A 12643-nucleotide genomic window follows, 5' to 3' on the forward strand; every position below is an offset into this window, starting at 1 on the left:
CAAGATAGATTAAGTAGGCTAATAAATAAGGCTAGGATGTTTAAAGTTAAGTAGAATGGAGATCCGCTATAATCATAAAGATGTGAGAAGTTTCAATTGAATAACTATAGAACTACAGCGATAGCGTATCGCCAAAGGGCAAGTTCAGAGCTCGTCTACTGCGTGTAGTGTAATTAAATTAATTCTCTCGCCCAAAATAATTGACTTAGCCACGTCAGACTTTTATTATGATTACTTACCTGTGTGCTGATTGCACATTTAAATTGAGAGCTTCATCGTCCATCAGCAAAGGAAGCAATGATTTATTCGATAACTTAAAGTGGTGCATTACTAGCCCAGCGGCTAGTCGGGAGAGCCGATTTGATGAGGCGTTCCCTTAGCCGTCCGCACCGCGGCTTTATATATAAGAACGCTGCGCGAGGAAGAAAGGCCCCAGTTCTCTCCAGACGCTGAATAGCACACCATCTGTGTCGGGAGTCGCGTCGCGTCGGTATCATTGCTATAAACAGCCTCGGATGCCGTATTGAGTTACTCGGGATACGCATAACCATTAAATCATTTTCGAGTGAAGTGTTAATTCTGGGATGACTTTAATGATCTATCTTCAGTTTGCGTATGTCGTATTTTCACGTGCCGCCGCGGGACAAACATTCTACCATTATTTAGTATGGCGTTTGATGAACATTATCATCAAATTATGGCGAGCATTCACTTAAACATTTAATTTGGACAGTTATAGTTGCATCAGCGAATTACACTCTGAACTGCTCTAGTAGTTGGATTGTGTGGATTCTTTTTTTTTTTTTTGATCTGTGACTTTCAGAATATAGCGAACGTTTTTACAGGATCGTTTTTGATTATGAATCCCAGTCAATCTCCTAATTCCTCAGAGCTATAAGTGTATTTCTCAGATGAAGTGGGCACTAGGAATTATAATTACAGGCTTCACGTTTTGCTAATCACTTTCTGGTTACCAATATTGTAGTTAGAGAGCCAGTGTTGAGAACGGCAAAAGGCAGCATAAATAATAGGAACATTTATATAACAATTAATTCCACTCGCCGCCCCACATAAGGTTAATCGGCCGGGAAATGCATCTTTTCTACATTACATTATAAACCAAACATTATATAACAGCATAAAATCCACCAGCCGCCCCGCAGACAGCATCGAGCACTGTTAATGTGAGCAGGTCAGCAACAGAATGTCACCCCTTTCGAAAAGACTGGCTGGAATCGGCCAGCACACATGACGCGCCTGCGTTTCTGTACAAATGCCACGTTATTCTGCGGAAGCTGTGCCTTTCATTTTGTTGTCAGTGGCCAAACTAAAGCTAAGATATAACAGTAACTTATATCACAACTACCTGACACAATTACCTGCTGCAACTGAATTTCGTTAAATGTTTTCTAGAATTAATTAGGCTAAATTATAAGGAGATACAGTGTGTAGGATTTAAGTAACACTTACTAACTGTACTTTTCGTACATAGCTACACTCTTGGGAATGGAGATTTTCATACTGCTTCTTCCAAGACACTTTTCTACCTAAAGGCCCATAGCTCTAAATCCGAGAAATAAATGAGGCTGATGAGAAAAAATATTGTGTCGTAACACACTACTTGGAAAGCTACGAGTGTGTGATATGTGAAAGCAGTTTATATAATAAGCACATTGTACGTTTTTATACCTAAGTGCTCATCTCTGAGTAGACACGTAGGTGACCGAGTCTAGGATAGAATTAACGACCCATTCACGACGGTTCCACTGGCATGTCCTGTTTGTGGTTTGAGGAATTTTGTTATATGTGTTATGCTAAATGCTGGACTCTTTCCCAATATCCAATACAGGAGTGCAGCAGATAACCTGTAGAACTTGAAAATACATGGAACAGGATTTATACGACCCTTAAACAAACGGTGTACATCGTTTTACCTCCGCCTCCCACATCCTCTTCCTATAGACAGTGAAGACATAGAAGCAACAGGAGGTATTGATGATGATGATGAGGTCCCATACTCCGAGGAGCGTAGGGGACGATGCGGGAAACCCGCACCGCCTTACTAGGCAAGGTCCTAGCGGAGGTGGTTTGCCATTGTCTTCGTCCGACCGTAATGGGGATGAATGATGATGATGACACAACATCACCCAGTCATCTCGAGGCAGGGAAAATCCCTGATCCCGCAGGGAATCGAACCCGGAACCCCGTGCGCGAGAAGAGGGAACGCTACCGCAAGTCTACTGGTACTGTGAATATACCACAAAGCCGCAATGCAATAAAACAGAACAACTTACTGTCGGTAGTGGCGATGTCCTCATGTTGCTCACCCTCCGCTTCCTGTCCTTTGTCAGGATCGACGAACCCCTTATTTTTGAGCTGAATAAGAAGATCCATGAAATCTTTCCGTCTAAAGTTATTCTTCTCTCTGTAAGCGACAGTGTCTACAACCATCTGTTGAAAATATTTGCTGACTGCCGACGGTCCACCTTTTAACCTGCAATGGAAAAGTAACAGTTAATTAATATTAATACAACAACTCCTAAAATGTACCCTGTACCACACAAGGTTTCACCTCCGCGCCACTTCGTAGTCACTGAAGGATGCCCACAGTTTGCGGCTACAGAAGAATGTCGGCGCTCACCACTCCCCAGGTAGGAAAAACCATATTCACCACATCTCTACCAAGCCAACGAAGGTTGAGTTCCCTACGTACCCAGCTAACGAACTTTGAGCTCCCTGAGGTGCGTCACCTTCGGCATGGTCCAGAAACAACGAAAATTATTCCCCAGCGCTCCACGGTATGGGGAGGGGAACGACAGCATGCGAAAGTTCTTTTTTTTTTAAAAAAATCACTGAGAACTAAAGAGGATCTGTGTAGTGGATGGTCAAATTTTTATTTTATTGGGTTGTTTTGGATTCGTGTTTTAGGTATTCTCAGGTCCATCAACATCACTGCAGTTGTACGTTGTCTATCTAATGGCTCCCAGTGGAAAAAGAAACTGTTTTTCAGTATCTCATATAATTACTGACAAATTTTAAAAATTTAAAATACTGTCGTAACCTACTCATTAACAGCTATAATCGTACATAAGAGATTTAACGCAATTAGACAAGCATTACAGTTAAAAACTGTGCAAATGGGTTGATACAGCATAATACGTGGCGAGTAAATCACCCAGAATACATTTATCTAGTGTTGGCTTCCCCTGATTTTCATTTCTTCGCTCATGTGAATCGCTGGCTATGAGCATAGCATTTTGGCACAGACAACGAGCTACAGAGCAGCTTACGCAGTTAGCGGAGATCACAGGCGACTACCTTTTATGGCTAGGCTATTGGAATGCTGGTACCACGCTACGACAAATGTCTAAGTCGAAGCGGTGGCTATCTAGTGAAGCAACTTGAATGTGTAGCTAAATGTTGCATATGAAGCATTTTTGTTTTTACCGTGGTTTGCATTTCGCGAACAGTTGGAGGCTGAAAAAAAGCCCTCTTACAATAAGAACCAGCTTCGAATTATAATACATATTCACTGGTTGCCTCCCAGCATTCCTCAACATAAACCCGGCCATTTCTTACCACTTGCCTGGGTTCCAAGGAGGAGTGATATTTCTACCTCCTTCGACATCAGTAGTGTCTATCGATAGGGTCACCGAACTGCACAGTTCGCGATGCAAGCAGTCTTTTGTTCTCTGTCATAACCAGATACCCTAGGCCCAGCAACACCACTACATTAACTATTGACGCCCTATCAAAACAACCACCTCATGTCGTACTGTCAGCTCGTGTATTCCAGACGTTTCTGCCACCAGCATGTCATTCTGATGACTACTGATGCTGTTTCGGGGTTGGACATTGAATCTCGATGCGCTTGTTCCTGTATTCTGTCGATGAGTTGGCTGTTGTCCAGTAACCAATGCCAGTATACTTTTACCAGTGATTCCGGTCTGGTTTCGCTTACATTAAATAAAGTATATCACTCGGCCATCTTCAAAAGACAGAGAGCTACTAACTAAGGAAGTAGGGTCTGCCCAGAGTGTTACAATAAAGACGAGGCGCCACAAGAGCCCTTGCGATGAAAGTCGTACCGTATGCACAAACAGTGCACTACACCGGAGCTCACATGGCGTGATAAGGGTCGTCAACAACGCAGTCTGGAGGTACAATAAGAACTTTTTCTTCCCAAGACTCTGGTATCAAGGTCATCATTTGCACGAACGATGCCTCCACATACATGTAGACTCTAGAGCAGAGATAACCACTATCTCAAAGAGTCTTTTTCTTTTCTATAGTTAATACCGTTCTACGAGGGTCCTCTGGTTTTTCATTATTTATCAAATTTATTTTGCTTTGTCTTTGTGGGTAGTTGCCCTTCCTGTCCCCACAGAAGTTAGTTAACCTGAGATGTGTCACTATGGTAACAAAACACCACGACACCCAAATTGATAAGTAAACGACGTAAACAATTAAGTATACCCTACTGGCCATTAAAATTGCTACACCAAGAAGAAATGCAGATGATGAACGGGTATTTATTGGACAAATATATTATATTAGAACTGACATGTGATTACATTTTCACGCAATTTGGGTGCATAGATCCTGAGAAATTAGTACCCAGAACAACCACCTCTGGCCGTAATAACGGCCTTGATACGCCTGGGCATTGAGTCAAACAGAGCTTGGATGGCTTGTACAAGTACAGCTGCCCATGCAGCTACAACGCGATACTACAGTTCATCAAGAGCATTGACTGGCGTATCGTGACGAGCCAGTTGCTTGGCCACCATTGACCAGACGTTTTCAGTTGGTGAGAGATCTGGAGAATGTGCTGGCCAGGGCAGCAGTCAAACATTTTCCGTATCCAGGAAGGCTCTTACACGACCTGCAACATGCGGTCGTGCATTATCCTGCTGAAATGTAAGGTTTCACATTGATCGAATGAAGGGTAGAGCCACGGGTCGTAACACATCTGAAATGTAACGTCTACTGTTCAAAGCGCCGTCAATGCGAACAAGAGGTGACCGAGACGTGTAACCAATGGCACCCCATACCATCACGCCGGGCAATACGCTAGTATGGCGATGACGAATACACGCTTCCAATGTGCGTTCACCGCGATGACGCCAAACACGGATGCGACCATCATGATGCTGTAAACAGAACCTGGATTCATCCGAAAAAATGACTTTTTTCCATTCGTGCAGCCAGGTTCGTCGTTGAGTACACCATCGCAGGCGCTCCTGTCTGTGATGCAGCGTCAAGGGTAATCGCAGCCATGGTCTCCGAGCTGATAGTCCATGCTGCCGCAAACGTCGTCGAAGTGTTCGTGCAGATGGTTGTTGTCTTGCAAACGTCCCCATCTGTTAACTCAGGGATCGAGACGTGGCTGCACGATCCGTTACAGCCATGCGGATAAGATGCCTGTGATACGAGGCTGTTGGGCTGCAGCACGGCGTTCCATATTACCCTCCTGAACCCACCGATTCCATAATCTGCTAACAATCATTAGATCTCGACCAACGCGAGCAGCAATGTCGCGATGCGATAAACCGCAATTGCGATAGGCTACAATGCGGCCTTTATCAAAGTCGGAAATTTGATGGTATGCATTTCTCTACCTTAAACGAGGCATCACAACAACGTTTCACCAGGCAACGCCGGTCAACTGCTGTATGTGTGTGAGAAATAATCGGTTGGAAACTTTCCTCATGCCACGCTGCAGTCATGGACTGTGCGGCTGTTCCCGGCAGATGTTCGAGTCCTCCCTCGGGCATGAATGTGTGTGTTTGTTCTTAGGATAATTTAGGTTAAGGAGTGTAAGGTTAGGGACTGATAACCTCAGCAGTTAAGTTCCATAAGATTTCACTCACATTTGACCTTTTTTTTCCTCATGTCGGCACGTTTTAGGTGTCGCCACCGGCGCCAACCTTGTGTGAATGCTCTGAAAAGGTAATCATTTGCATATCACAGCTTCTTCTTCCTGTCGGTTAAATTTCGTGTCTGTAGCATGTCATCTTCGTGGTGTAGCAATTTTAATGGTCAGTAGTGTAGTTTATATTTGTAACGTAAAGTGGTTTTTTGCATTTGTTTTAGGCTTCTTGTGCACTGTCACCTATCTATAACTGAATTAAAGCATAAAATAGCTACTGTTACATTCAAAGAAATTGAAATTAAGTATGCAACTAGTCATTTATCTTTAGAAATCAGTATAATTCTTCATCAGAAGACTTAAGTTCTTTATCCAGTAGTGTAGCCAGTAATGTAATAATTAAGAAAAGAAATTATCTAGAAAACTGAGGCAGTATTATATTATAATAAGAATAGCGAAAACAGAATAAGGATCGCAGTATACGTAGTCGACATATTTGAATTTTAATTCCTGGAGCCTACCACAATTTAGTCGGCAGCGGCTGAAGCGCGAGAAGGCAAGACAGCGCGTTCAGGGGTAGGAGCAGCCAGTGTACCCAGAACTGCAAGTCAGCATGATGAGCTATGTCTCGAAAGTGGAGGAGCGGGTGCAGGGATACTGAAAAAGGATTCGGAGTATAAGACCTAGTTTCCACCCTTTCACGTTGGATCCTGTGGACGACTCCAGAAGTGAACCCAGGCCAAAGGTTAAACAATCCACGCTAAGTTTTATTGTTGTGGACAGTAGAGAATCTGCAGTGTTTATTAAAGTAAATAAAGTAACATTTAGACTTTGTCTCCATGTCGGTCAGTCGTAGGGACTGATGTACAGAAGTCATAGGATACTTCCTAATGTCATATGGGACCTGCTTTGGCCTGGTTTAGTGCATCAACTGATGTGGCACTGACTGTACAAGTCGTTGGAAGTCCATTGCAGAAATACTCAGCAAGTCTGTGTCTATAGCCATCCATAATTGCGAAAGTGCTGCCAGTGCAGAATTTCGGGCAGGAACTGAACTCTCGGTTACGTACCGTAGATGTACAATGAGTTTGCCTGGAGGTTTGGGTGGCCAAATCATACTCTCGAGTTTCCCAGAATTTTCTTCCCAGCAATCGCGAATAATTGTGTCCTAGTGACACAACATCGTTGTTTGAGAAGGGGAAGTCCATAAATGGCTGCAAATGTCTCCAGGTAGCTTAAAATAAGCATTTCCAGAGAATGGTCGGTTGAGCTGGGCCAGAGGTTCCAGTCAGTTCCACGTAAACATAGCCCACACCATTTAAGGACAACCTGATTCCATGGCTTCGTGGGGTCTCGCTACACTCGAACCCTACCATCAGTTCTTACCAACTGAAATCGAGGCTCATCTGACCACACCACGATATTCCAGACGTGTAGGGTCCAACTGATATGCTAACGAACCCAGGACAGGCATTGAAGGCGATGTTGTGCTGTTAGAAAAGGCACTCGTGTTGGTCGTCTGCTGCCATAGCCCATTAACGGCAAATTTAGCCGGACTGTCCCAACGGATACATTCGTCGTACGTCCAACATCGATTTCTGCGGTTATTTCACGCAGTGTTGTTTGTCCATTAACAAAGACAGCTCTACGCAAACAGCGCTGCTTTCAATCGTTAAGTGGAGGCCCTCGGCCACTGCGTGTCCGTGGTGAGAGGTGATGCCTGAAATCTGGTATTTTCAGCACGCTCTCGACACTGTGGATCGTGGAATACTAAATTTCGTAACGATTTCCGAAACGGAATGTCCCAAGCATCTAGCGCCAACTATCATTCCACATTCAAGTCTGTTAATTCCCGTACTGCAGCCATAACAACGTCGGAAACCTGTTCAGATGTATCACCTGAGTACAAATGACAGCTATGCCAGCGCACAGCCCTTTTATACTTTGTGTATGTGGTACTGCCGCCATCTGTATATGTGCATATTGCCTTCCCATGAATTTTGCCACATCATTATAATTGAAAATATTTGGAAACTGTGGTGTTTGACTTCACTGCCACCAAGAATCGTGAGTAGTGGGGCGATACGCCACTATCAAGATAGACACAGGTTGATTGGTTGGTTTGGACTGGAGGAGACTAAACTGCAAGGTCATCAGTCCCTTCATCCGCTAAGTGACAGATCAGGAGTAGTCGCCAAAGGCAGGAAGCGAAAGGTAAATCATGGAAACGCTAAGGTTAGCTAACACAATAAAAAGCCATATATAAAAACCAGAAAAAAAACAGCACAGGCAAGTCGTTAAAAGATCAGTCAAGGCAAGGTATTAAAACCAGGAAATTAAAAGGAATAAAGAGGATAAAAAGGTGGAAAGGTAGAATCCAGGCTGGGACACCGAGGAAGGTCTGCCAAGGCACTCGTGGAAGGGAGGGTGGGAGCATGAGAGGGTGCCACCAACCTCTCAGGTTGACAATGAGGCCAGAACGAACTACCTTACAGGGATAAATAGAGACTACCTTTGTGAGCGAGACATAACACCAGATCAGCTGTTTTGGCCTAGTCTGTTAGCACCAGAGGTAGCGTGCCAGGAAGATTGAGATTCCCTCTCAAAACAGCCAAATGACAGCAGTCTATGGGAAAGTGAGCCACTGTCACGGGGCTTTGAATCAGCAGTGAAGGGTATTCTCACACCAGAGAATGTGGCCATGAGTCAGCCAAGTGTGGCCAATGGAGAGTCTATGGAGGATGATGAATCCCTGTGAGACTTTCGCAGGAAAGACTGGCATGTGGCTGTGGTCTCCTTAACTGTCCTCAATTTTTATGGGGAGATTGGGGTAGACCATACAGAATTCCAGACTTCCAGCAGTCGATGGTGTATAAAAGACCAAAGGTCCAGTTCTGGGAGCCCCATTTCCAGACTTGGCATCCTGGTGGACAGCTTCACTAACTGTTCATCTCGTTCAATTCCCGAAATGCCACCATGACTTGGGGTCCAGACCAATACGACTGGTCATCCTGCTTCATGGAACTGTGAGCCAAGATCCTGGATAGCAGTAACCAGTGGATGAGGAGAGTAGTATTAGTCTATAGCCTGAAGGTTGCTAAAGGTATCACTACAGATTAGGATACCCTTGCCAATGCAAGAACGAACATGACTAAGGGCTAGTTTTATGGCCATCAATTCACCAGTGAACACACTGCACCCGTTTGGCAGAGAGCGGAGTTAACTGCACTCTGCAGGACCAATGGGGATTTCGAGACAAATGCGAAGTTGGAGTGCAACCTTGTGTGGGGGCAGATGCGCTTTCTTCCTCACCAGAGGCGACAGTGGAGGGAGCTACACTTCTGGAAAGAGACATTGCAGGCATGCAACAACTGTAGGCGCAGTTCTGGGTCACTGGTGTGTGAGATGAAGCTCGCTTATAGGGAAAAGAACAGAATCATCAAGGGGGTTTAGCAGCCGTAATGCTAAGGGTGATGCTGAACCACAGACAAGACTCCCGCAATCAAGATGGAAGAGAATCAAGGCTTTGTAGAGCCACAAAAGAATAGAGTGATCAGCCACGAAAGCTGGGAACCAGAGACCAGTCCTAAAAAGCGGTGTATCTCAAATACAATTCACAACTAGGAGAAGATCTGGATGTGGATGGGCAGTACGATAGCAACAGAAGTGCATGGCATGAGTCTTGTGAGCTGAAAACGGAAGCCATGGGTGAGAGCCCATGACTGCGCCTTTTGCAAGGCACCGTTTAGGTGACTCTCAGGAACACCCATGATAAAGGGCCAATAATAAAAGCAAAAATCATCAACATATAAGGAGGGTGATACCGAAGACCTCACAGCTACCACCAGAAAGCGGAAGATACGCGCATAGTGCCCAGCAGTACCATGTTATCTTGGATGTGAGGGGTACTGAGTGAAGCACCCACTTGAACCTGGAACATACAGTATGGCAGGAAGTTTTTGGCAAAAATCGTGATCTTTGAGACCCTACTCGTGTAACGTACTAAGGATGTGGTGACTCCATGTCGTGACATAAACCTTCTGAATGTCGAAAAAGACAGCGATGACATGCTGACGACGTGGAAAGCCCGTCCGTCTGGGTGGTGGAGTCCAGGTGAACCAAATTATCAGCAGTGGAGCTGCCTTTGCGAAAACCAGCCTGAGATGTAGCCAAAAGGCCTTGAAACTCAAGGAGCCAACACAGCTGCATGCTCACCATGCAGTCGAGCAACTTACAGAGAACGTTGGTAAGGCTGATCGGGCGATAACTGTTCATCTCTAGGAGGTTCTTGCTTGGTTTCAGTACCGGAACTATCCCGCTTACTCGCCACTGAGATGGGAACTCACCCTTGTTCTATGTCCATTTAAAGAGCGCAAGGATGTGACACTGACAATCCCCTGAGAAATGTTTCAGCATTTGATTCTGGATGTGATTTGGCCCTGTGGGAGTATCAGGACAATGGGCTGGGGCACTGGAGAATTCCCATTCACTGAATGTAGGATTATTTGGTTCCAGATGGTGGGTACTAAAAGATGGTGCATTTGCTCCACTCGCTGTTTTATGTGCCAAGTGTGGGGTGGTAGACCTCAGACACAGATGCACAAGCATAATTCTCAGCAAAATGATCAGCGACAGAGTCTGGATCAGTATAAACAGCCCCATCTAAGGAAATACTTGATACAACTGTAGGGGACTGGACGCTATAAAGGTATCTGATCTTTACCTGTACCTATGATGGAGATGTATATGGTCCAATAGTGTAAATGTACCATTCCCAGGATTTTTGCTTTTGTTGTTTTATGAGACAGTGAAAGCAGGCACAGAGCCATTTTGAAGGCAGTGAGGAGCTCTAGTGTAGCGCGCCGTTCATGGTGTTGGAGAGCCTGCCTATGATCTCTAACGGCTGCAGCAATCCTTTAGGTCCACCATGGTACTATCTTATGACAGGGAGATAATAAGGAAGAGAGGATGGCTTGATGGCTGCCAAAAGAATGGCTGCCACTGTATGCTAAACAGCCGCGTCAATGCTCCCATGTGATGGGGAGCCAAGGACAACAGCAGAGGTGAACCATCTCAGTCAGCATTATGGAGAACCCATCTGGGTGGGGGCCCAGCTGAGCAACGCTGAGGGAGGGACAGGTTGACGGAGAAGTAGTTACTACCACACAGGTCATCATGGAACCTGCAGTGTGCAGATGGTAGAAGACCAGGGCTGTAAAATGAGAGATCAATGGCCAAATAATTGCAGTGTTCCACACTGAAGTGTGTTGAGCAATAGAGTTCAAGAGACGAAGGTCGACCCATGCCAGTAAAGTTTCAATGTCGTTACCATGGCCAGTGATCATTGTGCCACCCCACAAAGAGTAGTGGGCGTTGAAGTTGCATAAGACTAAAAAAGGTGGGAGGAGCTGAGAGAGTAATGCAGACAGTGCATCCTGGAGCATGATATCATTGGGAGGGAGATAAACGTTAAAGATGGTAAAATCCTGATGGGCCCTACCCAAACAGCTATAGCCCCCAAAGGTATATTAAGAGGGATAAGGTCGCTATATAGAGAGTCCTGCATATAAACACAAACTCTGCCTGATGTGCTCTCATAGTATGATTCTTAAATTAACCTTGGGATCCATGAAGGGCAGGCATTAGAGTTCCTGGGAACCATGATTAGAAAGGTGTCCCCAATTTGGTTTCGTGGCAAGAGGAAGAATGAGAAGTCCAACAGCCAGCAGCCGTGGTTCCTTCAACCACCAGCTGGAATCTGACTGTGGACCTGTAGGAGCCTGTAGGAGAGTTCTGAGGTGCCTCTTCCTAGCCTGAGAAGCCAGAGGAGGATATGGAGTCTTCAGCTGGGGGATGGTGACCAGTGTCCTCGGCAGATGGAGAGGCAATGTGCCTGAAGTGGGTGCAGTAGAACACAAGAAGGGCACCCAATCTCCTGGTGGGGCAGGTATCAGCGGGCAGCTCTGAGGGCTCACTGTAAGAGGTCCAACAGATGAAGGCACCATCGATAGAGAAGGCGACGATGTTGCACCTGTATGGTAAGATTGTGTCATTTGTATCGAATTAAGATGCCCATACTTTTTTCTGGCCTCTTATGAGATTGTCAAGGGTCTTATACCTCTGGAGTTTCTTCTTATACTTAAAAATGGAGTAATCTCGTGAGCAGGGTGATTGGAGTTCGCCACAGTTTACACAGATCGGGGGAGGAGGGGGGAAGCGTGATACAAGGAATGTTTCATGCAGCAGATGTCCACAATCCTTGCAGACAGGGGTCTGAACTTAAAACATCTGAAGCATCTCATTTGAGGAAGAACATAGGGTTTCACATTACACTGGCAGACAATCGCCTTGAACTTCTCAGGTAATGTATCACCATCTAAAGCCAAGATAAAGGCCCCAGTAGCAACTCTGTTTTCCCTTGGTCTCCTTTGGACACAACAGATGAAGTAGACACCCTATGACACAGATGAGAATTAAAAAGATCATACTGAAAGATGACACTCTGGTCCATTTTGAGACTCTTGTGGGGAGTGACAGTTACAGGAATGTTACACAACATTTCAAAAGAGAGCAGTGCCTGTAACTGGGCAGAAGATAACACTTCAATAAAAAGGGAACCGCTCTTCGTTTGAGAAAGGGCTGCAACGTCGCTGTATTTATCTTGAATGTGGCCTATGAGGCCATAAAGGTGACCCCATCGATTCTGGTACAGACCACGTATTGGAGGAAGGACTTTTCCCCTTGTTATCTATTCCTGGGTTCCTCCCATAA

The 12643-nt window shown here is 45.2% G+C and overlaps 1 protein-coding gene across 1 annotated transcript in view; it reads right to left on the reverse strand.

Annotated features, from left to right (window-relative positions):
* LOC124789156 (cytochrome P450 6k1-like) overlaps window positions 1-12643 on the reverse strand; it is an 82587-nt gene that overhangs the window by 23071 nt on the left and 46873 nt on the right. The window contains exon 5 of the mRNA XM_047256450.1: window positions 2295-2494. Coding sequence (XP_047112406.1) covers window positions 2295-2494 — 200 coding nt within the window. The remainder of the gene's footprint in view (window positions 1-2294; window positions 2495-12643) is intronic.

This window comes from Schistocerca piceifrons, chromosome 3 (assembly GCF_021461385.2).
Source record: "Schistocerca piceifrons isolate TAMUIC-IGC-003096 chromosome 3, iqSchPice1.1, whole genome shotgun sequence".
Lineage (NCBI taxonomy): Eukaryota > Metazoa > Arthropoda > Insecta > Orthoptera > Acrididae > Schistocerca > Schistocerca piceifrons.